General features: G+C 42.7%; 1 protein-coding gene across 3 annotated transcripts in view; it reads right to left on the bottom strand.

Moving 5' to 3' along the window:
• LOC120552514 (trichohyalin-like) overlaps window positions 1–22,723 on the bottom strand; it is a 101,885-nt gene that overhangs the window by 44,278 nt on the left and 34,884 nt on the right. For all 3 annotated transcript variants that reach the window (XM_039790637.1, XM_039790639.1, XM_039790638.1), the window contains exons 8-10: window positions 13,574–13,693; window positions 5,573–5,740; window positions 3,841–4,020 (exon numbers count right to left, since the gene is read on the bottom strand). In XM_039790637.1, coding sequence (XP_039646571.1) covers window positions 3,841–4,020; window positions 5,573–5,740; window positions 13,574–13,693 — 468 coding nt within the window. The remainder of the gene's footprint in view (window positions 1–3,840; window positions 4,021–5,572; window positions 5,741–13,573; window positions 13,694–22,723) is intronic.

Here is a 22,723-nt window from a genome sequence, read left to right as displayed (position 1 = left end):
AAGCATTGTGAGTGGGACCAATGTTTGTCCAAGTCCAACCTTAAAACCTTGAAAAACCTTCCACAACACTGCTTGTACTGTTCTCGCCCTCTCCTTTCAGTCTTGTTTGCTTCCTCTCTCTCTCTCTCTCTCTCTCTCTCTCTCTCCCCCCTGCAGCCCCCCTTGTCCATTTCAAAAAGTATACAATTTGAATTATCATATCCAGCATGCTTTATTGAACAACTATGAGTGCAAATACTTTATGTCCCAGTGGGGACGCTGGAATTACTGGAATTGTTGGGTCTGTATATTATAAAGTGTGGTCTAGACCTACTCTATCTGTAAAGTGTCTTGAGATAACTCCTGTTATGATTTTACACTATAAATAAAATTGAATTGAATTGGAGACGCACTGTGCTGGAGTGTTAACAATAAATAAAATGATTGGTCATCACACTAAAATGTAAACGGACTGTATTTATATAGTGCTTTTCAAGTCTTAACGACTACTCAAAGTGCTCTTACATAGTACGGGAACCATTCATTCATACACGGTGGCCGAGGATGCCGTACAAGGTGCCACCTGCTCATCAGATAAACACTCACACACATTTAACTCAGAGTTCAGAACTGGAAACTGGAACATAACATAAAGTAATACTTTCAGTGTTTTTTTTTTTCTTATTCTCTTCTGCTTTGAATAGTCACCATGCAGATTTGAGTCACTGATCAGCTCCCACTATTGTATTCAGAAAAAAAGTTGTGATAGGTTGGAGAGAACCATCAGATATAAAAGCTTTAACCTTCACATGGCAATGCGGTTTTGGTGTGAAAAACTGAAAACTCTACCCATTTGATCACAAGGTATCTCCCATTATCCCTTATCTCTACTTTCCTTCCTCCCCACATCCTACAACCTCTCTCCCTTTTTCCACATTTCTCACACTAAATCCATCCGTCTGCCTCGCTCATCCCCCCCCTCTTTTCTCCCTCCTGTGTGCATTTATGACCGTAACATTTAACAGAGGAGCCTCCAGACAACCGTGCAAGTGACTTCAGGGTTCTGAGAAGATGAAGCAGGTCATTTCTGAGACAAAGCCCCCTTGTCATGTTAATGGCTTCACTACTGTCAAGTTCCTCAGTGGGGGAGTTTGGAACACTTTAACCACATGTTAAAACTACAGCAACATGTGGCCATTTGCATGATGGTGATGTGTGTGAGTTAGTGAGGTGGAGAGAACTACCAATAGAGATGGAGAACAAGTAAAAAGGGCTACAGATAAATAAAAGATAAGGGATTAAAAATGACATTAAGGAGGATTTTGGGCTTGAAAATATTTGTACGCAAAAAAGCACATCAACATCTGCTTTTATTTAGTGAATTTCTCCATGCCACTTTTGTTGTTTTTCTTTACATGTTGATGTTGCAAGTGTCAAAATCAGTGTTAAATATAACACAGTTAAAAAATAAAATAAAAACAGAAACATATTTGCATTGATTTTTATTAAGCCAAGGAAGAGACAGTTGACCCCAAAAATCAAAAATACGTATTTTTCCTCTTCCCTGTAGTGCTATTTATCAATCTAGATCTGTTTTGGTGTGAGTTGACCAGTGTTGGAGATATCAGCCGCAGAAATGTCTGCCTTCTCTCCAATATAATGGAACTAGATGGCACTCAGCTTGTGGTACTCAAAGCGCCAAAAGAAATTATTTGAAAAACTCAACAGCAAATCAAAACTCCAGTTACTTTGTTGCGAGCAGTTTCATGTAGGAATTATTTTCTTTCTACCGAACTACACCCGCCAACCATATCACTGCACAGAAGGAAGCTTACGCTACTTCTTGGTGGATTAAGCACCACAAGCTGAGTGCCATCTAGTTCCATTTTACTGGAGAGAAGGCAGACATCTCTACGGCTGATATCTCCAACAATGGGCACCTTGCACCAAAACAATCTAGATTAATAAATAGCACTAGAGGTAAGAGGAACATGTATTTTTGTTCTTGGGGTGAACTGTGCCTTTAAGTCAGACCTGTCCTCCCTCTTCTCTACTCCATGTCCTATTCTAGTCCCCAATTCAGTGAATTAGATCTTTAAAAAAAATAAAAAAGAGTGTACAACTCATTCTTTACATAAAAGATAAACTGCTTTCCTATTCTTCTGAGCAAATAAGCCTAAGTGAGAGGGGGAGAGAGTAAGAGGGAGAGTGAATCAGCAGCGTACATCTCCGATGAAGGAGAGCGTGTTGACAGTATTTGTTCAGCTGTGCTAATGTTAGGACATTTAGCGCTGCAGAGGAAAATACTTAACACAAAAGTTCTCTCAGTTTCACTTACAGTTATATTCAAGTGGTAGCAGGCACACTCTATTTTTAAAACACACCTACTGCTACCACTGTCCATACAATAAAGGAATGAAGTGTGCATGAGTGAATGCAAAAGCTTAGTGTGTTTGTGTGTGTGTGTGTGTGGTGTGTGTGTGTGTGTGTGTGTGTGTGTGTGTGTGTGTGTGTGTGTGTGTGTGTGTGTGCGCGCAGAGAGAGAGCGTAATAGATCAGAGAAAGAACAGTTTTAGTGCATAAAGCAGGGCCAGATGTGGAGCAGAAACCAGATCCTTGGACTGAGTGTAATAGTCCAACGCACGCATGCACACACACACACACACACACACACACACACACACACACACACACACACACACACACACACACACACACACACACACACACACACAAAAAAGTATAGCTAATTGCACACAGTATACATCCACAACAAAACAAATAAAGATTTGACCAATCTTCAGTGCAGACTTGTGAAATACTAATGCGACAGTTTGCTTCCATCCAGCAGGGTGGCAACTGAATCAATGTTCACTCCACAATAGTGAATTACGAGAGGTCAAAAATATGCTCTAAAATGTTTAATTAAAGTGTTATTTTATCCAAAGCCCATTTGCTGTGATATAACATGAGCTACAGAGCATGTGATCTTTTAAATAAGCACACCATAAACTCAGAGACTGTAACAAAGCCTCAGTTAAAGCTCACAAAATATTGACCCTTACCTTAAAAATATTCTAAAATCAGTCAGTCAAGCCGGTTTGCAAATGAAAAGGACTGAACTTCATTGTGTGCGGCTTTCCTTTTTTTGTACAAATGCAAGACCTTGAAAATCACCAATGGCTTAGAGAAAGGTATATTTCCAACCTGATTAATGGAAGATTAAATACAAACCAGTGGGCTCTAACAAATGCTTGTGGTATGTTATGAAAAGGGCAGAGCATAAAAAGGTCTAACAAGCAATATAATATATGAACGTTTGAGTTGTACTGTAGTCCTAGCTGGGGAAAAAATCCCATTTCAGCAGAACAATACAATTGTATGTCAAGTCCGTCTTCGTCAAAAGTGTGTGTTTTTATATTAAGGCTCTAAATATCAGAACATCCCATTACATATTATCTGAAACCTTATTATCAGGTAGAAATAGACAATGCCTGTCACAGTGAATATTACATTTGAAAATTGAATATTTAAATGAATCCCTCACCTGTACGAACCTTCTTATCAGCCCCATTGTGGGAAAAGACAATGCATTACATTAAAGTGGATATTATATTTCATCTCTAGCCTGTAGAAATTGCGTATTTAGAGTTTAACCCTTTCTTCCTGACAATGTCCACTTTGTGTTAGCGAAAGAACCCGCTGATAATTTGTCAATGTCAACAATACATTGCCAACAACAGGGAGGTCAAATGCACACGTCTAAGTGTTACAATACAATGGCAAAGTTGGACGAGCAAAGTTTTGCAAGAATTTATAATTCAATATTTCAATGAAGACCTTGAGGAAGAAACCAATTACCTTCTTTGCAGTGGTGTGACGCACATGTGTTATCTCCTGCTGCAGATGCTCCATCTCTTTGTTGGCACGGTCCAACTGGTCTTGGATCTGCTGCCTCTGCTGTCTTTCCGTGTCCAGGCTGGTTTTGGTCTGATCCTGGGTTTCACTGATGTCACTCAACATGCACTCGCTGGTTTGTAACTGAGGGGAGAGAGATTAATAAGTACAGTATTTCTGGTTTGAACTCCCTCCAAAAGGCTGAGAGAGGGACAGTCATAGGCAGGCGGGCAGCTGTAGCGAGAGTTGAAGAGGAGTGAATGAGAGTGGGTGAACCGTTACAACATGATCCAAGCAGGAGGAAAAGCAGATGAAAGTATAATTTAGGGACGATCGCCTCGGCTCTGTCTCCATAGCAGTGAAAAGGAACATCATAAAGGCTTTGTGCCATGCTGGGGAACTCTACAGTTTCTGCTTTGACTCAGGACCAATAAAACTGCTTGAACACACATCATAAAGTCGTAGGACGCTAAGTGTAGTGTTTCTCGAACCTTAGGACGAGGCTCACGGAGAGTCGTGGTCCTTTTTCTGTGCTGCACATCAGAAAGAGAAATATTATGCTATTATTAGCAAGGGTCTTTGGAAAACCTCACATTTCTTTAATGCACTAGGTACACCGAAATAATGCTGCCAATTTCATGTGCACACACCACTGCAATGGCTGACAGAAATCACTGTCAAATGGCTGCTGATGTAAACAGTTCAAAATGTCTGATGTGTCACTAATAATACTTAAGCTGTATTGTGCAAATGAATTTGGACTCTGATATGAAACAACAATCCACCAATGATGTCCTTAAGGTAACAGGGAAATTGAGTTAGTGTTATAAAAGTAAGGCCATAAAGTCATAATCTAAGAGAGTCTTTCAAGTATTGCCTAAGTCAAGTAACTAAAATGTTTTTATGTTGAACATACTTGGTCTAGTTGGCTGCCGGGCACCTGCAGCGAAACACTAGGAGCAGATGAATGACTTGGCATGGTCAAGGACACAGTAAATGGGTAATTTAAGCCTAAAACACATCACTGCCACGCGTCACACTGATATACCTAGAGGGGGCGAGAGAAGGAAGTAAAAGAAGGAGAGAGAAAGAAATACTGTGGGGAGTGAGACATAGAGAGAGAATTATAAGAAAGAGGAAAAGGACAACGAGAGAAACCTAAAGGCCATTCCATTCATCATGCGTATGACTCTTTAATGTTCCCATACATTACCATTGGTTCTCATTGGGGCGAGGGCGAGACTGGACGAGGGAGATGAGAGAGGAAAAGAAAGGCAAGAAAGAAAGAATATGACGAAAAAATAATGAACGGACAAAAGAAAGAAACAAAAACATTTAACCCCTCCCCCATTCTTGCTCCCTTCTCTTGGCTAAGTGATATTCACACGAACATGGTTCTTTATTGTACAACGAAGCAACCCTCTGCGGAGCTAAGATGGTGGCGATGAGTTATTAAATATGGAGAGAGGGCGAGAGAGGGAAGGCGGAGGAGGAGGGGAAGAAGGACGGATGATTAACTGTGAAGGAAGTAAAAAATGAGGAGAATTCCCTGATGTACCTGACTGGATTTGATTTAGAGAAGGTTGCCCAATTCTGTTCCCTATTTAAGTAGAGCTCCCCTCCTGCGTGTGTGTGTATGCGTGTGTGTGTGTGTGTGTGTGTGTGTGAGAGAGAGAGAAAAGAGTGCATTACCTACTTTGCTCTGCAGTGAAGCCCGACTTTCTTTGAGTTGTGCGATATCTTGGACCAGCTGTTGTGTGTGTTTCTCCTTCATAGCCAAGGTTCCCTTCAGAGAGTCCTGTGTGGCTCGCAAACTAACCACATCCTGGTCCAGGTGCCTCACATGCTCCTCTCTCTCTTTCATCTAACACACACACACACACACACACACACACACACACACACACACACACACACACACACAACCATGGACAATGAACCAGTCTGTACTGTGTGCATACACTACTACTACAGCCTGTAGGTTGTATCTGCCTTGTGTCTATGCAGATGCCAAACATGCAAACAAAAGTAGTATGCGTGGAGGCAACCTTTGACATTACTATTAGCTACTTACTACAAAGTTAATAGCTTAATTCATACATTTTGCAATATGCTTCCGTGCCGTCTATATTATTTGTCGCTTTATTTATTTGTCACAAGTATTTTAGCTGGTTACACCCCTATGCGTCCTACAGAAGTAATCATTTTAATAAATTTTTCTTTTTTGGGGGAATTTTAGACCTTTATTTTCATAGGACAGATGAAATCATGAAAGGGGAGTGAGAGGGGGAATTACATGCAGCAAAGGGTCGAACCCGCAGCTGCTGCGATGAGGAGTAAACCTCTATATATGTGCGCCTGCTCTACCAACTGAGCTAACCTAATTATTCAAATTCTTGTACATACTATTGGATAAGTACAAGAATATATCTCACACCAAACATCTTGTAATAGTCAACATCTTGTGCGCAGCAGCTCTCCAGAGCACCAGTTCTAACTGATCACTGTGGGATGTCCAAGTGTTGTTGGCAGATGTTCTAAAGATAATTCCATGTGGAAACAACAACTTTATCATGTTTTGTGTGAGGTCCATTAGCCCCTGATATTTTGTTTGGCAAATAATCAGACTGTAGTCTAATCATGACTGTGATATTTATAGTAGCATGTAAAACTGAAACATCATTATTCTCATCATCAACCTCGACAAATTTATCACCTACAGCAACATTATTTTTCACTATGACACAATAAAACATATTTATGTATACATGAAAACTACAACAAAATAAATGTTGCTGTGCCTTACTGTACACAAAATAGAGCCTGAGTTATTATTGGGGGGATAGAGACTGATTATTTCTAAGGAAGCAGACAGCGGTTGAACTCCTCACCCCGTGCATGAATGTGAGTGTGTGTGGGCGTGTGGTTCAGAACCCCTAGCCAAATCAAAGCCCCTATTCATTAGCACTGTGTGAAATGAGCCCTGTGTTAGATTAGTAAGGAGGCTCCGCAGACAGTCAACACAAACACAAAGACATTTACATATACACGCACATGCACAACTTTGTCACATTGGGCCATTTAAGATTTGCGACCACACGCAATACAGACTCAAACAAACACACACATTGTCGGTACCTACAGTACAGTATCATTCTTTACTTCTCCTCTAACATCAGACTGTGGTTCTGGACTTGTGTCTTGGCACAGACACAGCCAACCTCTGGCTCCTCTGCAAACTATGCAGTATATATATCATCCAACCTATTGTAACAGCGAGCTAAAGGTGGTCTTAAATGCAGTTAACTCTACAGCATGGCTAATGGATGGTAACAATTATAAGCAATGGGGCAGCCAGTATTGCGAAACTGAATTAAAGTGACTCTTTAATCTGGATATTCCACCAATTTTAGTTTTTAGAGTTTCACAAAACTGAGACAATAAGGTGTGAATTTCAGGTGAAAAGCGATTATGAAGCAGAAGAGCACATTTTCTACGCATTTTAAATATTATCACCATCAATGTTAAACCAAGTTAAAGCAATATCTCCCTAAAATCCAGCTACTGTAACTGTTTTACTGTACTAATATCATGCCGATATTTCATATGCAATATACATTATATACAGTAAATTCTCTATAGTTGCCATCATCAACTTATATCATTACATTTTAACATAACTTGACTGTGTGCATTTTCTTCACTCTGAAATGAAAGAGTATCTACTATCAATTTAACTTGGTACGATTTTTTTAGGTTTATGTAGCAATGCACTGTGGCTGTGCTGTGTGTGCAGCACTCTCCAGCCCGTTCTTTGTTGAGAAGTTATTTCTGTAAAGAATGAAAGTGTAACAGAATCGTTTTCAGTATTTTGCTAAACTGAAAGCCATGAGAGACGGGTCAGACAGGTAAACGATCACATGTACACATAAAAGTAAACCCAAATCAGACATTTTCATCAACTGATTACTTTTTGTCTATTAAAAGGAGTGGAGCATCAAATCATGTTTGTGCCTGTGTTGGATGTGTCAGGTAAACTACACAGTTGGCTACTTCACAGTATAGGCCTATTGTGTGGCTCGGTTTCACATTTGAGGACATTTTAACTCTCAACTTCCCTCTAGTACCTCATGAGATAGTATTTAGTAGAGAAATATATAAAATATGTTTGCATCTGTATCCGTTTGTATCCTCAGATAATGTAATGTATGCTTATCTAAATAAAGGTGTTGAATCAGGATTGGTTAATTAACTAGGTTGGTAAACACATGATAGATTTCAACTATATGTGAAGACAAGAGCATACAAGAGTAAATATGGATAACACTGTAATATATATTATGAATACGGATTATTCACAGTTACCGCCCATGGGCCCACCACCTGTGGGAGGAACCGCTGGGGTCGGGTGCGCTGCCACACGGCGGGCAGTGAAGGTCGGGGGCCTCGACGGACCAGACCCGGGCGGCAGACGCTGGCTCTGGGGACGTGGAACGTCACCTCTCTGTGGCGGAAGGAGCCGGAACTGGTGTGGGAGGTGGAGCGCTACCGGTTAGATCTGGTGGGGCTTACCTCTACGCACAGTCTCGGTTCCGGAACCATACTCCTGGATAGGGGTTGGACTCTTTTCTTCTCCGGAGTTGCCCAGGGTGTGAGGCGCCGGGCGGGTGTGGGGATACTCACAAGCCCCCGGCTGAGCGCCGCTACGTTGGAGTTTACCCCGGTGGACGAGAGGGTCGCCTCCCTACGCCTGCGGGTGGTGGGGGGGAAAACTCTGACTGTTGTTTGTGCATATGCACCAAACAGGAGTTCGGAGTATTCGGCCTTCTTGGAGACCTTGAGTGGAGTCCTGTATGGGGCTCCAGTGGGGGACTCCATTGTTCTGCTGGGGGACTTCAACGCGCACGTGGGCAATGATGGAGACACCTGGAGAGGCGTGATTGGGAGGAACGGCCTCCCTCATCCAAACCAGAGTGGTTGTTTGTTCTGTGCTAGTCATGGATTGTCTATAACGAACACCCTGTTCGAACATAGGGATGCTCATAAGTGTACTTGGTACCAGAGCACCCTAGGCCAACGGTCAATGATCGATTTTATAATCGTTTCGTCTGATCTGAGGCCGTATGTTTTGGACACTCGGGTGAAGAGAGGGGCGGAGCTGTCAACCGATCACCATCTGGTGGTGAGTTGGGTCAGGGGGTGGGGGAAGACTCTGGACAGACCTGGTAAGCCCAAACGGGTAGTGCGGGTAGGGTAAGGGAACGTCTGGAGGAGGCCCTGTCCAACGGACTTTCAACTCACACCTCGGCCGGAGCTTTCGTCATCCCTGTGGAGGCTGGGGGCATTGAACCCAAGTGGACAATGTTCAAAGATTCCATTGCTGAAGCTGCGCGAGGAGCTGTGGTCTTAGGGTCTTAGGTGCCTCAAGGGGCGGTAACCCACGAACACCATGGTGGACACTGGTGGTCAGGGAAGCCGTCCGACTGAAAGAAGAAAGAGTCCTTCCGGGATATGTTATCCCAGAGGACTCCGGAGGCAGGCCAGGGTACCGGAAGGGCCCGAAGGGCTGCAGCCTCTGCCGTGAAAGAGGCAAAGCAGCGGGTGTGGGAGAAGTTTGGAGAAGACATGGAGAAGGACTTTCGGTCGGCACCAAAGTGCTTCTGGAAAACTGTTCGCCACCTCAGGACGGGGGAAGCGGGGAACCATCCAAGCTGTGTACAGTAAGGAGGGGACACTGTTGACCTCAACTGAGGAGGTAATAGGGCGGTGGAAGGAGCACTTTGAGGAACTCCTGAATCTGACTAATACTGTCTGCCTCTATGTTAGAGGCAGAGCTGGAGGATGATGGGGGATTGTCGTCGATTTCCCAGGCGGAAGTCACTGATGTAGTCAAACAACTCCACAGTGGCAAAGCCCCGGGGATTGATGAGATCTGTCCAGAAATGCTCAAGGCTCTGGGTGTGGAGGGGCTGTCCTGGTTGACACGTCTCTTCAACATTGCGTGGAAGTCTGGAACAGTGCCAAAGGAGTGGCAGACTGGGGTGGTGGTTCCCCTTTTTAAAAAGGGGGACCAGAGGGTGTGTGCCAATTACAGGGGTATCACACTTCTCAGCCTCCCTGGTAAAGTCTACTCCAAGGTGCTGGAAAGGAGGGTTCGGCCGATAGTTGAACCTTGGGTTGAAGAGGAACAATGCGGATTCCGTCCTGGTCGTGGAACAACGGACCAGCTCTTTATTCTCGCAAGGATCCTGGAGGGAGCCTGGGAGTATGCCCAACCAGTCTACATGTGTTTTGTGGATCTGGAGAAGGCGTATGACCAGGTCCCCCAGGAGATACTGTGGGAGGTGCTGCGGGAGTATGGGGTGAGGGGGTCTCTTCTCAGGGCCATCCAATCTCCGTACGACCAAAGTGAGAGCTGTGTCCGGGTTCTCAGCAGCAAGTCGGACTCGTTTCAGGTGAGGGTTGGCCTCCGCCAGGGCTGCACTTTGTCACCAATCCTGTTTGTAATATTTATGGACAGGATATCAAGGCGTAGGTAGGTATGGTAAGGTGGGGAGGGGTTGCAGTTCGGTGGGCTGGGGATCTCATCGCTGCTCTTTGCAGATGACATGGTCCAGATGGCATCATCGGCCTGTGACCTTCAGCACTCACTGGATCGGTTCGCAGTCGAGTGTGAAGCGGCTGGGATGAGGATCAGCACCTCTAAATCTGAGGCCATGGTTCTCAGCAGGAAACCGATGGAATGCCTTCTCCAGGTAGGGAATGAGTCCTTACCCCAAGTGAAGGAGTTCAAGTACCTTGGGGTTTTGTTCGCGAGTGAGGGGACAATGGAGCGGGAGATTGGTCGGAGAATCGGCACAACGGGTGCGGTCATGACCGAAAGAACGAGATCCAGGGTACAAGCGGCCGAAATGGGTTTCCTCAGGAGGGTGGCTGGCGTCTCCCTTAGAGATAGGGTGAGAAGCTCAGTCATCTGTGAGGAGCTCGGAGTAGAGCCGCTGCTCCTTCGGTCGAAAAGGAGCAGGTTGAGGTGGTTCGGGCATCTGGTAAGGATGCCCCCTGGGCGCCTCCCTAGGGAGGTGTTCCAGGCACGTCCAGCTGGGAGGAGGCCTCGGGGAAGACCCAGGACTAGGTGGAGGGATTATATCTCCAACCTGGCCTGGGAACGCCTTGGGATCCCCCAGTCAGAGCTGGTTAATGTGGCTCGGGAAAGGGAAGTTTGGGGTCCCCTGCTGGAGCTGCTCCCCCCGCGACCCGACACCGGATAAGCGGAAGAAGATGGATGGATGGATGGATGGAATACGGATTATTCAGTGCCATCTTTAAATTGTGTACTGTAGCTAGATTTGGCTGAGTAAAGCCAGTGGGTGCATTCTAAAATGAGTTAATGGCTGATGCAGCAGTGTGTGAATATTGCTACAATGACAGCATGGATTCTCTCATGGCAAAGTGCCTGCAGTAACATATAATCTGTAACTCTTTGCAATTGCAATCTGGCATGTTTAGATAATGAAAGTCACAAAAATATAAAAAAGCAAACATAAGCAGTTCTGTTACTTATTGGTCAACAAATACTATTTTTGCTTACATCATTTATATTAATGTTTTAAAAAATATAGTATTCTACTCAATTTTCATGCAGTATGATTAATTTCCCACCACCCCCCTGTATGGTCCCTGCTATCTATCCATGACGCAGCTAGTTAAAGATCACAATGTCTGTCAAAATTCCTCCTTTAACCAAGGTCTTTAGCCACTGACTTTCAGAACTCTGTAATATTGTTACATAATTAATATACTATGGTGACTTTTCTCGACTCCAAATCTGCCACTATCAGAGATTAAAAGTTCCCATGTGGTCTGTGTAAAGTCTTAATTCTCCAGTGGGGGAGTATTGGATCTTGGCTGGAAGTCCTGAAGAAAGAATATCAGATTTTGATTTTATTTCAAATTAGTGCGTAAGCCTTGGACTTTCATATTAGTAGAGTCCCTATTGAGAGAGAAGCCTCAATCTGATCAAGTCTCATTACTTTAGCAATTAAGGTTTCGCCCCTGGGGTCCTCCCCTCAGCTCCTGCTCCCCCCGTCTAATGCTTCTTCTCCTCCTGTATCCTTTATTCTCTCCTCCTAGCCATCGTATGTTTTTGCCACCAAGGCGGAGGAGAGGAGAAATGGAGAACAGCTTGCACAAATCCTTGATTGGCCAAAGTCTATCCTCCATCTCGGATTACGAATAGAAATGGAACATTTGAGGACAAAGGAATGAGAAAAAAGAGAGAGAGAGAGAGAGAGAGAGAGAGAGAGAGAGAGATGTGAGCTGCAGAGTTAGGGGCACAGAGAGAGAGAGAGAGAGAGAATGAGAGAGAGAGAGAGAGAGAGAGAGAGAGAGAGAGAGAGAGAGAGATGTGAGTTGCAGAGTTATGGGCACAGAGAAGAGAGAGAGAGAGAGAGAGAGAGAGAGAGAGAGAGAGAGAGAGAGAGAGAGAGTGGCTAATATAATTGAATTAAAAAGATGGAGCGGGGCCATTTCTAAGCAGGTGGGAGTGTGGAGTGAGAAAGAGCAGGCGGGATATTAACTTCTAATAAAAGAGAGATTAGAAAGTGGCTAGGAGGACTGCTCTGTCTTTACCTGTGGGAGTGACAGCCCCCACATAACCTTTCACTGCAATATGCACACTGATATTGGCCGCCATATTCTGAGCATACCACACACAGACATACAAACACATATACACAAGCATCCACGCACGTACCAGTGTCTCTGCACAAAAACCACATAACACAGTGTATACACACATATAGTAATATATGTGACATTTGAGGAGACGCACACACACACAGTCATGAGTGCAGTGTGACAGCAATGCATTATCAGCGCTCACTCAATGATCCAACAGGCGGCAGACATCAGATAATGAAGACACAGCTCTTTGGGAAGCCGCGACTATACAGACAATTAATTAACTAATTGGTCTAACGAGCTCGTTAAAGCCGTGCTTTTTTGGCAGCCGGTGTGAATACATTAACAAGGCTAATTCAATTAAACAGGTGCAGATTTCACAGCTGCCTATTTCACGGGCGCACACACTCACAAACACACACACAACACAAACACAAATCCTACAGGTGTTGTGTATATCTTCGCTCCATTTGACTCTGATGTCTTTTTTGAGCGGAACCTTGGCATTCGATCAGAAGCATAATGATATGCAGATCAAGTGGTGTGTGTTTGCGTGTGTGTTTCTGTCAGTGCTTGTGCCTCAATGGGCCGGTGTGCCTTTGAATCAAAAGCACAGCTCAATAAGCTCGAGCAGCATTGGTAATCTGTATAATTGAAAGGGTGTAAAATAGGTGGGTGAAAAACTGATTGAAGCGCTATGATAGCATACTTAAATTAGCTAACAGAATCTCAGGGGTCAACCAATAATTTTAGCAAAAGCTTCACCATGCAATACATTTCTTAATTCGCTCCAAAGCTTTTCAGTATTATACATGCAGGGGAGTTTGACGGATAAAAATAAATAGGCAGTCTAAATTCACAACATATTATTATTGGGTAAAAGGAGAACAATTATGATTTTCGCCAGTCTGACAATAGGACACATTCATTTAAGAATCTGTGACATGTAGCATGAAACCATGTCTTTAAATTTCATGCAAAGAAAAGCATGTGTGTTTGTGTACACTTGGAATCTTACCTTTTGTCTCACTCCATTCAGCTCTTCAGTTAGTTGGTTAATCTTTGCCTCTTTCTCCTCCATCCTTCTCTCAAATAAGGCGCTTAGCTCGCCCCTTAAAGACACCATTTTGGCCTTGGCCTGGAACACAGTCAGGGCTTCATATTCATTCACTGGCATTAACTTTAGACAAATCTGTGGCCTGTGTATTGTCTTCGCTCAAAGATCCTCTATTGTTAAAACCGTTAGCAAATCAGTTATGAGCGATATTGCGTGGAATAATCCTCATAAGAAGACAAAATTGCAATAAAATGGCAAAAATTTACAACATCACACTGAGATAGTGACCATGACTGAAATGATTTTCTTACTCTTCATACACACAGAGAACACAGATATTGCCCATACCCATACTGTAATGATTGACAGTATGCACAGATTATACACATATATCAAACGCTAACGCAAAGAAACATAGCAGAGTGGGCCTTTTGATGACACAGGGCTTGAATGAAGATGATGGGTGAAGGGAAGTCTGATGTTTGATCTCCCTCTGTATGTGTGTGTGTTTGTGTGTGTGTCTTTGTGTGGAAATGTATATGCATGATGATTTGGTGGGTTTGGTTTGTTATGGCAGTGGCTACAGCAGAAGCTCCCTCATAGGCTGACTAAAGCGCTGAGGTCGGTGGTTAGCTAAACTCCCATGGAGATGATACCACTGATTAATTTTCTCCGGCTTCCTCTCCTCCACCCTCTCCCCCATCCATAGGTCCGCCTTCTTTCCCTTCCCCCTAGCCCCTTCAGCCACTGCTGAATATTAAATCAGTCCCTTTTTTAATTTCCAGATAACCACGGTTCATTTTTCTCCAAGTGTCATATAGCCATGACATGGTGTAGCAGCCTATATATTAGGGATGGCTGATGTGAGTTATTGTTATTGTTATCTTTTTTTCCATTTACTGCCTGTGTGTCCAACTGTACACCGTGCATGGCTAAATCATAACCTTCACATGTGGTACAAATATCGATAACACCATTAGCAATTTGCTGTGAAATTTCCTATCTTGACAGTTAGACATGTTGCGGTTTTAAGAGCCAAACGACACTAAAAGTCTCTGTTTCACCATAACGTAAATATTGCCTGTGGTGTTTCGTGTCGTGTTTGTTTCCTGCTAGGTAATAATGAAGTCCATGTTTGAGTGTATATGTATGTTTGTGTGTACACGCTGGCCAAGGATAAGGCGAAAAAGAGTGAAACTATACTGTTGTAGTGTTTTATAGTGATTTTGATTTTGCCACTACCACTTAGAGACTGATGTTAAAGGGAACTGACACACACAGAACTAATGCACAAGCAATCCTGCCGTTTGTACAATACATATTTGTATATATATAACATTTGTGTGTGTGTGTGTGTGTGTGTGTGTGTGTGTGTGTGTGTGTGTGTGTGTGTGCACGTGTATTCTCTGTGAAAATACATACTCCGCCATTAACGTGTGCACACATGTGGACACGGACACACAGACAGACCCACACCATGGGTGTCATCACTCAATGTCCCAGCTGCAAATGAAATCTCATTCTCTTTAACAATCTGAGAAGCCCACTCTGAAATATCTCTCTGCCTCCTGCCTCCCCCTGTCCCTCCTTTATCTGGTCTTCACTAAATCACCCCCTATTTTTTCTTTACCAATCTGCACACCTTTTACTTTATCCTTTATCCAAAACACATGCTGACCAGAAACCATCACACATACAACCTGTGCGTGCTCATTTGTGCTTTTGTCAGTGTGATCAAATATTTACTATCCCCTATATTTTGCACACAAGTTAACACTTTGCTGTGCCACCACAAGGCTTTGTCCTGCATCCAGACATGTAACAACAGCTGCTCTCAGGTTTTAGCTTTTCCTCTCTTGCATCGTTGTGCCTTCCTATCATCATATTACTCCACATCACCTGCTTGCATAGCCTGGAACCTCGCCCAGGAAACTGGGGAAGTGGGAAGTGATTTGGAAAAATGAGGGCAATAAAAAAAACACACAGGGATGAATGGAGAGATGTGATATAGGGTAATATGCTAACCCAATCAGCAGGCTGCTGTTTGCCGACAGTATAATCAACATATCGGCCTAATGTCATTACAGCTATATGAGAAATAATATTGCGTGAAATGATATTGCACGGCACATGCACGCCTGCGCTGTGCACACATGAACGGGCTCACACGTCCACATGTATGTATCACCTACTACTTTCCTGGCTCAGACAGGCAAGCACACACACACACACACACACACGGTGACACAAAGATGCTAAATTCTCCATGCATACACACACTGCAAAAAAATTACACTAATTATTCATGTGTAAATATTTCCAGCTTTCCTTCTAATATCAAGTAAAAGGAAAAAAGAAATGGCCAGTAAGACGAGAAGATTCCACTTGTTCAGGGCGATTAATTGATTGATTACTTTATGATTGTTATTGATTAGATAAAAAAAAGGGTATTATTTTACCATGCTGACAATTTATTTAATTTGTTTTAAGATAAGATTTTAAGAAGTAAATTAGATTTATTTTAAAGGTTTATTGGTATTGGTATTAGTTAAAATCGATATTTTTCACTTTTGTGCATGCGTGCACAGTGCACACACACAGACACAGAGACTGCCCACTGGCTCTGACAAAAGAGGATAATAGTTAGTGTGTGGCTTCCATATCCTGAATGCATGAGGCCACTGATGGCCTCTATTGATGGACACTGGCGTGAAGCCATCACTCAAGTTATGGAGCTTTAATTGGAGACAGCATAAAACGATAAACCAAGAAACATGCATGGTTGAACAGCCCAATGTAAACCATTAATCATAGCGCAGGCAAAGACAAGTGGCCGCCACATACACACACGCAGACATATGCACACACGTAAGATGGTGTACACACAGTTGCAGAAGAGCACACACACACACGCTGTCCTTGCACCACACACCTTGCATTTGTGTGCATATTTGCACACATACACACGCACACACTGAGTGTGGCAGAGACAAGTGTCCCAGTCACATATTCTCATGATAGATGACCCATTTAACTTTGATTTCTAGAGAAATGAGCTTGCCAGCAGTACAGGGTTACCACACACACACACTTACTCATTCATAATGCACACACATAGATACTATAAATGGGCTACATACAGTATATGAACTCACAGTGTACATTTAGTTTATATGTAAATAACAGCTTGCATTATTTTAAAGACACATGTATTCATACCCCCCCCCCCCCACACACACACACACACACACACACACACCTTATTTGCATGAGAAGGGTTATAATATTGGGATGATTTGTGATGCAAGCAATCAGAAGTGAAGTAATTCATCAGTGGCCATGTCTAACACACATGTCCACTGGTCATAAATAGAAATCTACACACATGCACGCTTACACCTGCTTGTAAAATCTGCACAATCCCACAGAGGAGAGAATAAATCAACAAAAAGTTGACGTGAAGGCAAGACTGTTGTAACACAAACCCACACAAATGTGCTCTCACATACACATTCCACCCTCCACAAATACTTGGAATTAAATAAACTGACAGACACATGATATGTTTTAGGAAAGTTGGATTCAATGTAGCCCTCTTCACATCTGTAAAGCCTGGGAATCAAGTCACCAGTGTTGTCAAGATGAGTTTGTTTTCAAATGTTTGTTATGCACACAGCTGCTGATGTAGATTAACTTAGGTGTGTTTTTACAATGTGTCTTACATATTTTTTACATACATAAATCTGGTTTGACTTGCCTTTGTTTTATTATTTGACTACTGTATATTATGAATTGTGACTTTCAAATATGCAATTCGGCTGTGCCATCTAATCTACCACTAATGCAAATAGTGATATAAAATATGAAATAGGAGATATGTGTGGCCTGAAAATTATAACAAGACCATATTAGCTGTACCTTTTGTCTGTGACGACATGCAAATAAAAAACCATCAAAATGGTCAATAAAAGTAGGAAAATCCTCAGAAATAGGTAAGGATGGAGATCTGTTTATTGGAGTAGATAGAGATGTCATTCAGTGAGGAGAGGCTGATGTGAGGAAATTCTTGAAAAGATGAATTCTCACATTAAAAGGGAAGATAAGATGTGAAGGGACTGCTGCTCTGACTGGAGTGAGAAGATTTTTTTCGTCCAATGGGAAGAGAGCAGAAGAGCTGCGAAAACTCAAGGTCTCTGTGTCAATGGGTTAAACAGCTCAGTAGGCTGACATGGAACCAGAGCAAGAGAAAACAGAAATTACAAGCATTGCTGTTCTTCTCTGTCTGTACCATCTCCTTATGTTTGTGTACAGAAGTGTGGTGGCTGCCAATTACAAAAGCATTTCTGTTTTGTTCTTTAGTTCCATGAGCAATTAATTTTTGCAAACGGATAATGTTGTAATCCAGGGACAGACCTTTTTTTATTTGGTCATTGATTGCAAATGTTAACACCCAAAAACCAACTGCACCCCATCACAGCCACTGTCCAGTGACATATGGGACAGTGTTGATATTTAGACAAATGGATTGTGCATTAGAAGGATAAAAACCTTCCAAATATACACACACAAAAACAGCACACACACGTTCCATACAGCGGTTGCAGCCCCTCAGCGCTCCTCTGTCCTCACATGCTTGGTTTCCCCATCTAATTGCTGCCATTCGTCAGTGTGTGTGTGTGTGTGTGTGTGTGTGTGTGTGTGTGTGAGTGTGTGAGTGTGTGTGTGTGAGTGAGTATGTGTGTGAGTGTGTGTTGCCAAGTGCTCCTGTACTTTGTGTTGCGGTTCTTCTTTCGTTATTCTGTCACTGTAAATTTACAAACAACTGTTGTGAAAAGAGAGAAAGTAACAGATAATCAGGTAAGAATTGGAAGGAAGAGAAAGACCGAAAGACGCAGAGACAGAGGAACACACACACACACACACACACACCACACACACACACACACACACACACACACACACACACACACACACCTGTCACAGTGCCATAGGGCATACTAAACCTGTCAGCATTTAAACCTGCCTTGTACTCTGGCTTGCCAAGTAGAATTAGTCTCTCACATAATATGCCAGCCTCTTTACAACAAACACCTACTTCCGTTATATTATATAGTGTAAATATAATATTTTAAACACAATCAGAATCTCTTCAGAATAAAAGCATGTGTGTATAGGTTACTTTGTCTGAGGCGTTTTAGCCACTCTTCCCATGGTGCAGATTCTAGGGATGCGAGGATGCGTTCAGAAAAGCAGTCAAATATCCAGTAAAGTAAGCAGCGGAAGTGTGTGTGAAAAAAACGAAACACAGATCCACATCCTTGATCATTGGTACAGAATCTTCTAAATAATTCTTCAGCATGGAGCAAATCAAAACTCTAAGTGCATAAAACAAGTTAATTACAACTTAACTTGACTTATATCCATCTGATACTGACATGTAAACACATGAGACTGATTGCACTCTTTTGGGCAATCATGAAAATATGACTGTGCTGATGAATAAACCTGTTTATGTCCTGTGTGGCCGGTGTGTGTGTGTGTGTGTGTGTGTGTGTGTGTGTGTGTGTGTGTGTGTGTGTGTGTGTGTGTGTGTTTGCGGTCGTTTAATAAGAAAGTCCGCATTATTACATTTTTTTCTTTCACATGTGCTTGTGTGTGTGTGTGTGTGTGTGTGTGTGTGTGTGTTCAACATGATAATTTGTAAGTTTATGTTGTGAGGGGGCTAAACAGATAAGCAATCCACAGCTCAATCCTTCATCCTGCTCTGATTATAAATCAGCTGGAGCTCTCAGAAGCAATCAGCAAGAGCAATCTGCAGCCGCCACAGACACCTTATCAATCAGAGGGGACCATCACACTGTCACACACATACGCGCACATAAACTTAAGAAATACACACTCCCATATCCGTACGGGCCCGCATACACACACACCCGTAGACACAAAGACAAGTATGCCGCAATTGTAATTCTACATCCCCGCCCTGCAGCCTCTTCCCGCCTTTTAAAACTTCCTTCTCTTTTTTTTTTTGTCTTATGAAACGGGATCACAAGAGTTTCATCCAGCTAGCTGCCTGGCGGCCACGGAACTGTGCAAGACGAGACACATCACTCCTAATTACAGTCTGATATTAATAACAGAGAAAAATATTAATCTTGGAGGTAAACACTAAGCCGCTTAAAGGAAAATTGCAAATAAATCAGATTATCTTATAGGAATATCCACCGAATGGGCCGAGGGGGTAATGAGAAACCTGGGCCCAGCCCCCCTCTCTCTCTCTCTCTCTCTCTCTCTCTCTGTGTGTATCATTTCCCACTCCCCATTCTCCTTCAGGATCTAAAAAGGTGTGACTGGGTGTTTGTGAGCACATCTGTGTATTTATAAAACTGCAATGCGACCCCCTCCCCCCTCCCTCCCTCCCTCCACCACCAGCATCACCTTCCCTCTCTCTCTCTCTCTGCTGCTGTATTCATTTTTCACCTCCAATTTTATTTTTTCATCAGTCGGGGGGGGGGGGCGCCGCCGAGCAGATTCAATTAGGTTCTGTGATTGGGCCGCTGGCATTCAGCGGGGTCATTGAAAGGTTAAAGAATTCAGTGGCACAAACATGATTATGGCTCTGTAGCATTTGATCAAAAGTAAGGTTTGTCACGGCAAAGCGGAGCCCCTCGGTTTCTTGAACTGGTACCACCGGTTTGGCCAGAGTGTGATGTGAGAGCTGTTCCACGTGTTGGTTTTAGTTGATTCTTCCATTGAATGGTAATTACATGCTGAAGGTGCTGGATATACAGCAGGTAGGGAGAGATATACAGAGATATGCACATAAGCATGTGTGTGCACATGTGTGGCATGCTGCTACACCAGCAAGCATGGAAACACACAGATATATACGCACAGAAACATTAATTCTCTCTCGCTCCTTCTCTATTCCTCACACACACACACACACACACACACACACACACACCCACACACACACACAGAGTAGCAGAGTAATAAAGCCCACCCTTGCAGTGAAATTAAAGCTAGTCAATGACACTGCGTGCCGAGTACACACTAAATCATTTTTATACCCAGATGAAACAGCCAACATAATACCAGCTCTGCACATGTATCCAATATCACCTGGAGACTATGAAAAAACAACAAAAAACCAAAACAACTAATCAAATATCATATTGGATGTGTCAGGTTCATGTCAGAACAAGAGATTGATACTAAATATAGGAAATATGGTACAATAACAGTATGATATCTTTTTATATTCAAAATGGCCAAGCAGAGAGCACATTATGAGATATTGGATTGATAAACAGGCTGGGATGCTGTTGTTCGGTGAGTATAATAGAACAATAACGTTGCTCCTGGGTTAGCAAAAATTGCATTATGATTTTAATGTGTTTTACAGACACAAGCCCTTCACTGAGAGGAAATCATGTCAATAAATAAGCAGCCTCACATTTTAAAACAAAGAGAATCATAGTCAATGAAAAAAAACGTGCAACTATAGAATGGTGTTTGGTTACTATCAAATATCTTACACAACACGGCAATGCATATAGAAACACATCATCAGTGCACATTGTGAGCTCAGAAATATAAGATTGTGTCTGACGTCTTTTTAAACAATCTTTATGGACACATTTATATTTTACATATTATCACTGCTTGTTTTTGAAGGTTAATCTCTGAAAGTGAAATACTAAAAACTGAATACTACAATGGCACAAAGTTTTGAAGTACATAACACTTTAGTTTGTAGTTGAAATCTTTCATGGTCAGTATCTCAGAGCTACACTGCACCAAGGTTACAATGTACTCATATCACACACACAAAAATAGTTTTCATTGTGACAGTGCACGTCAATCATCTCATTTTGGGAGTGCCTGTCAATCACCTATTTCTCTCAAATCACCAGAAGCCACAGCCATAAGGGAGCTTTCCCATCTGCCACTATCGGCCACCTCAGGTGTGGAACACCAGCCAGCCGCAACCAGTCAATACAGCTGTTTGGTACTCCAGTCCCTTGCTGCATCCTAATTGCCGGTGCAACACTCAAATATGTCCTACACTTCCCAATTCTTGTGAAACCCCCCCGCCCCCCACCACTAAGCAATCCCCGTTCCATACTCAAGATGGGTATTTACATGCCCCACACCACGGATAGCAAACAAGCTCATTTAAAAGTTCACATGCTAATGTGTGACATTTAATCCAAACTTTACACGGGGAAAAGGACACGCAACAATAGATTTTGATTCCTTTCTTGTCCGTGAATCTCATCATCTTTCGCCTTCCATATTTATGAGTCGAAAAGGCGGGACACCTTAGAGGGGAGTGAGGGGAAGGGACAGGGAGTTTACTATTTGAAAATTGGACTGGTTAGTGATATTTGCACTCCACAGTCTCCTTCTATGTTGATATTGTTGATATGCACAAATTACTCACTGTTTTTATTTTGAAGCCACATGGCAGAAAACCACTAAAAAAGTAGCCCACTTCACACATATGTGGTATTTAATTACTATGATGTTATCAATGCATTATCAACTTTAAATGTCTGCAGGCTCATTTTCAGCTGGCGAGTGTCCGTTTCACCAGCTGAAATGACAACTGTCTGCAATATCAGCTGTAGCTAATTAACGTAGATAATCCCATGTGCTAGCCAAATCACAAAGTGAAACTCTTAGCAGTTTTCTGGTAAATGTTCTCTGAAAGGCAGTTTCTGCACGCTCGGCCAAAGAATATTTCCTAGAGATACACCAGTCTGTATCGTTGTGATATTTCAGAAGAGTGGAAAGAATGGAAAGTGGAAAAACCAAAAACTCAGCCAAAGGGGTTGTGGTTGGGAGGGGTAGGTGGTGTGTGTGTGTGTGTGTGTGTGTTTTGTCTCTGGCTGACACATAGACACACAGCCACACTGCATATTATATTCCCATGCATATTTATGTTTATCTAGATTTTATTTGTACGCGTTGAGTATCAGGGCTAATATGTTTTCTTAAATCTTCACTCCTGTGTCATTTACATGATCACTTAAAAAAAAAAAAAAAAAAAGGAGCATGTACTACACTGACTCCCATGGGGAAACTGGGCCTTCGGAGGCCAGC

Source organism: Perca fluviatilis, chromosome 22 (genome assembly GCF_010015445.1).
Source record: "Perca fluviatilis chromosome 22, GENO_Pfluv_1.0, whole genome shotgun sequence".
NCBI classification, from domain to species: Eukaryota; Metazoa; Chordata; class Actinopteri; order Perciformes; family Percidae; genus Perca; species Perca fluviatilis.
The sequence above is the reverse complement of the archived record's forward strand: the minus strand, read 5'-3'. Positions and strand labels throughout refer to the sequence as shown.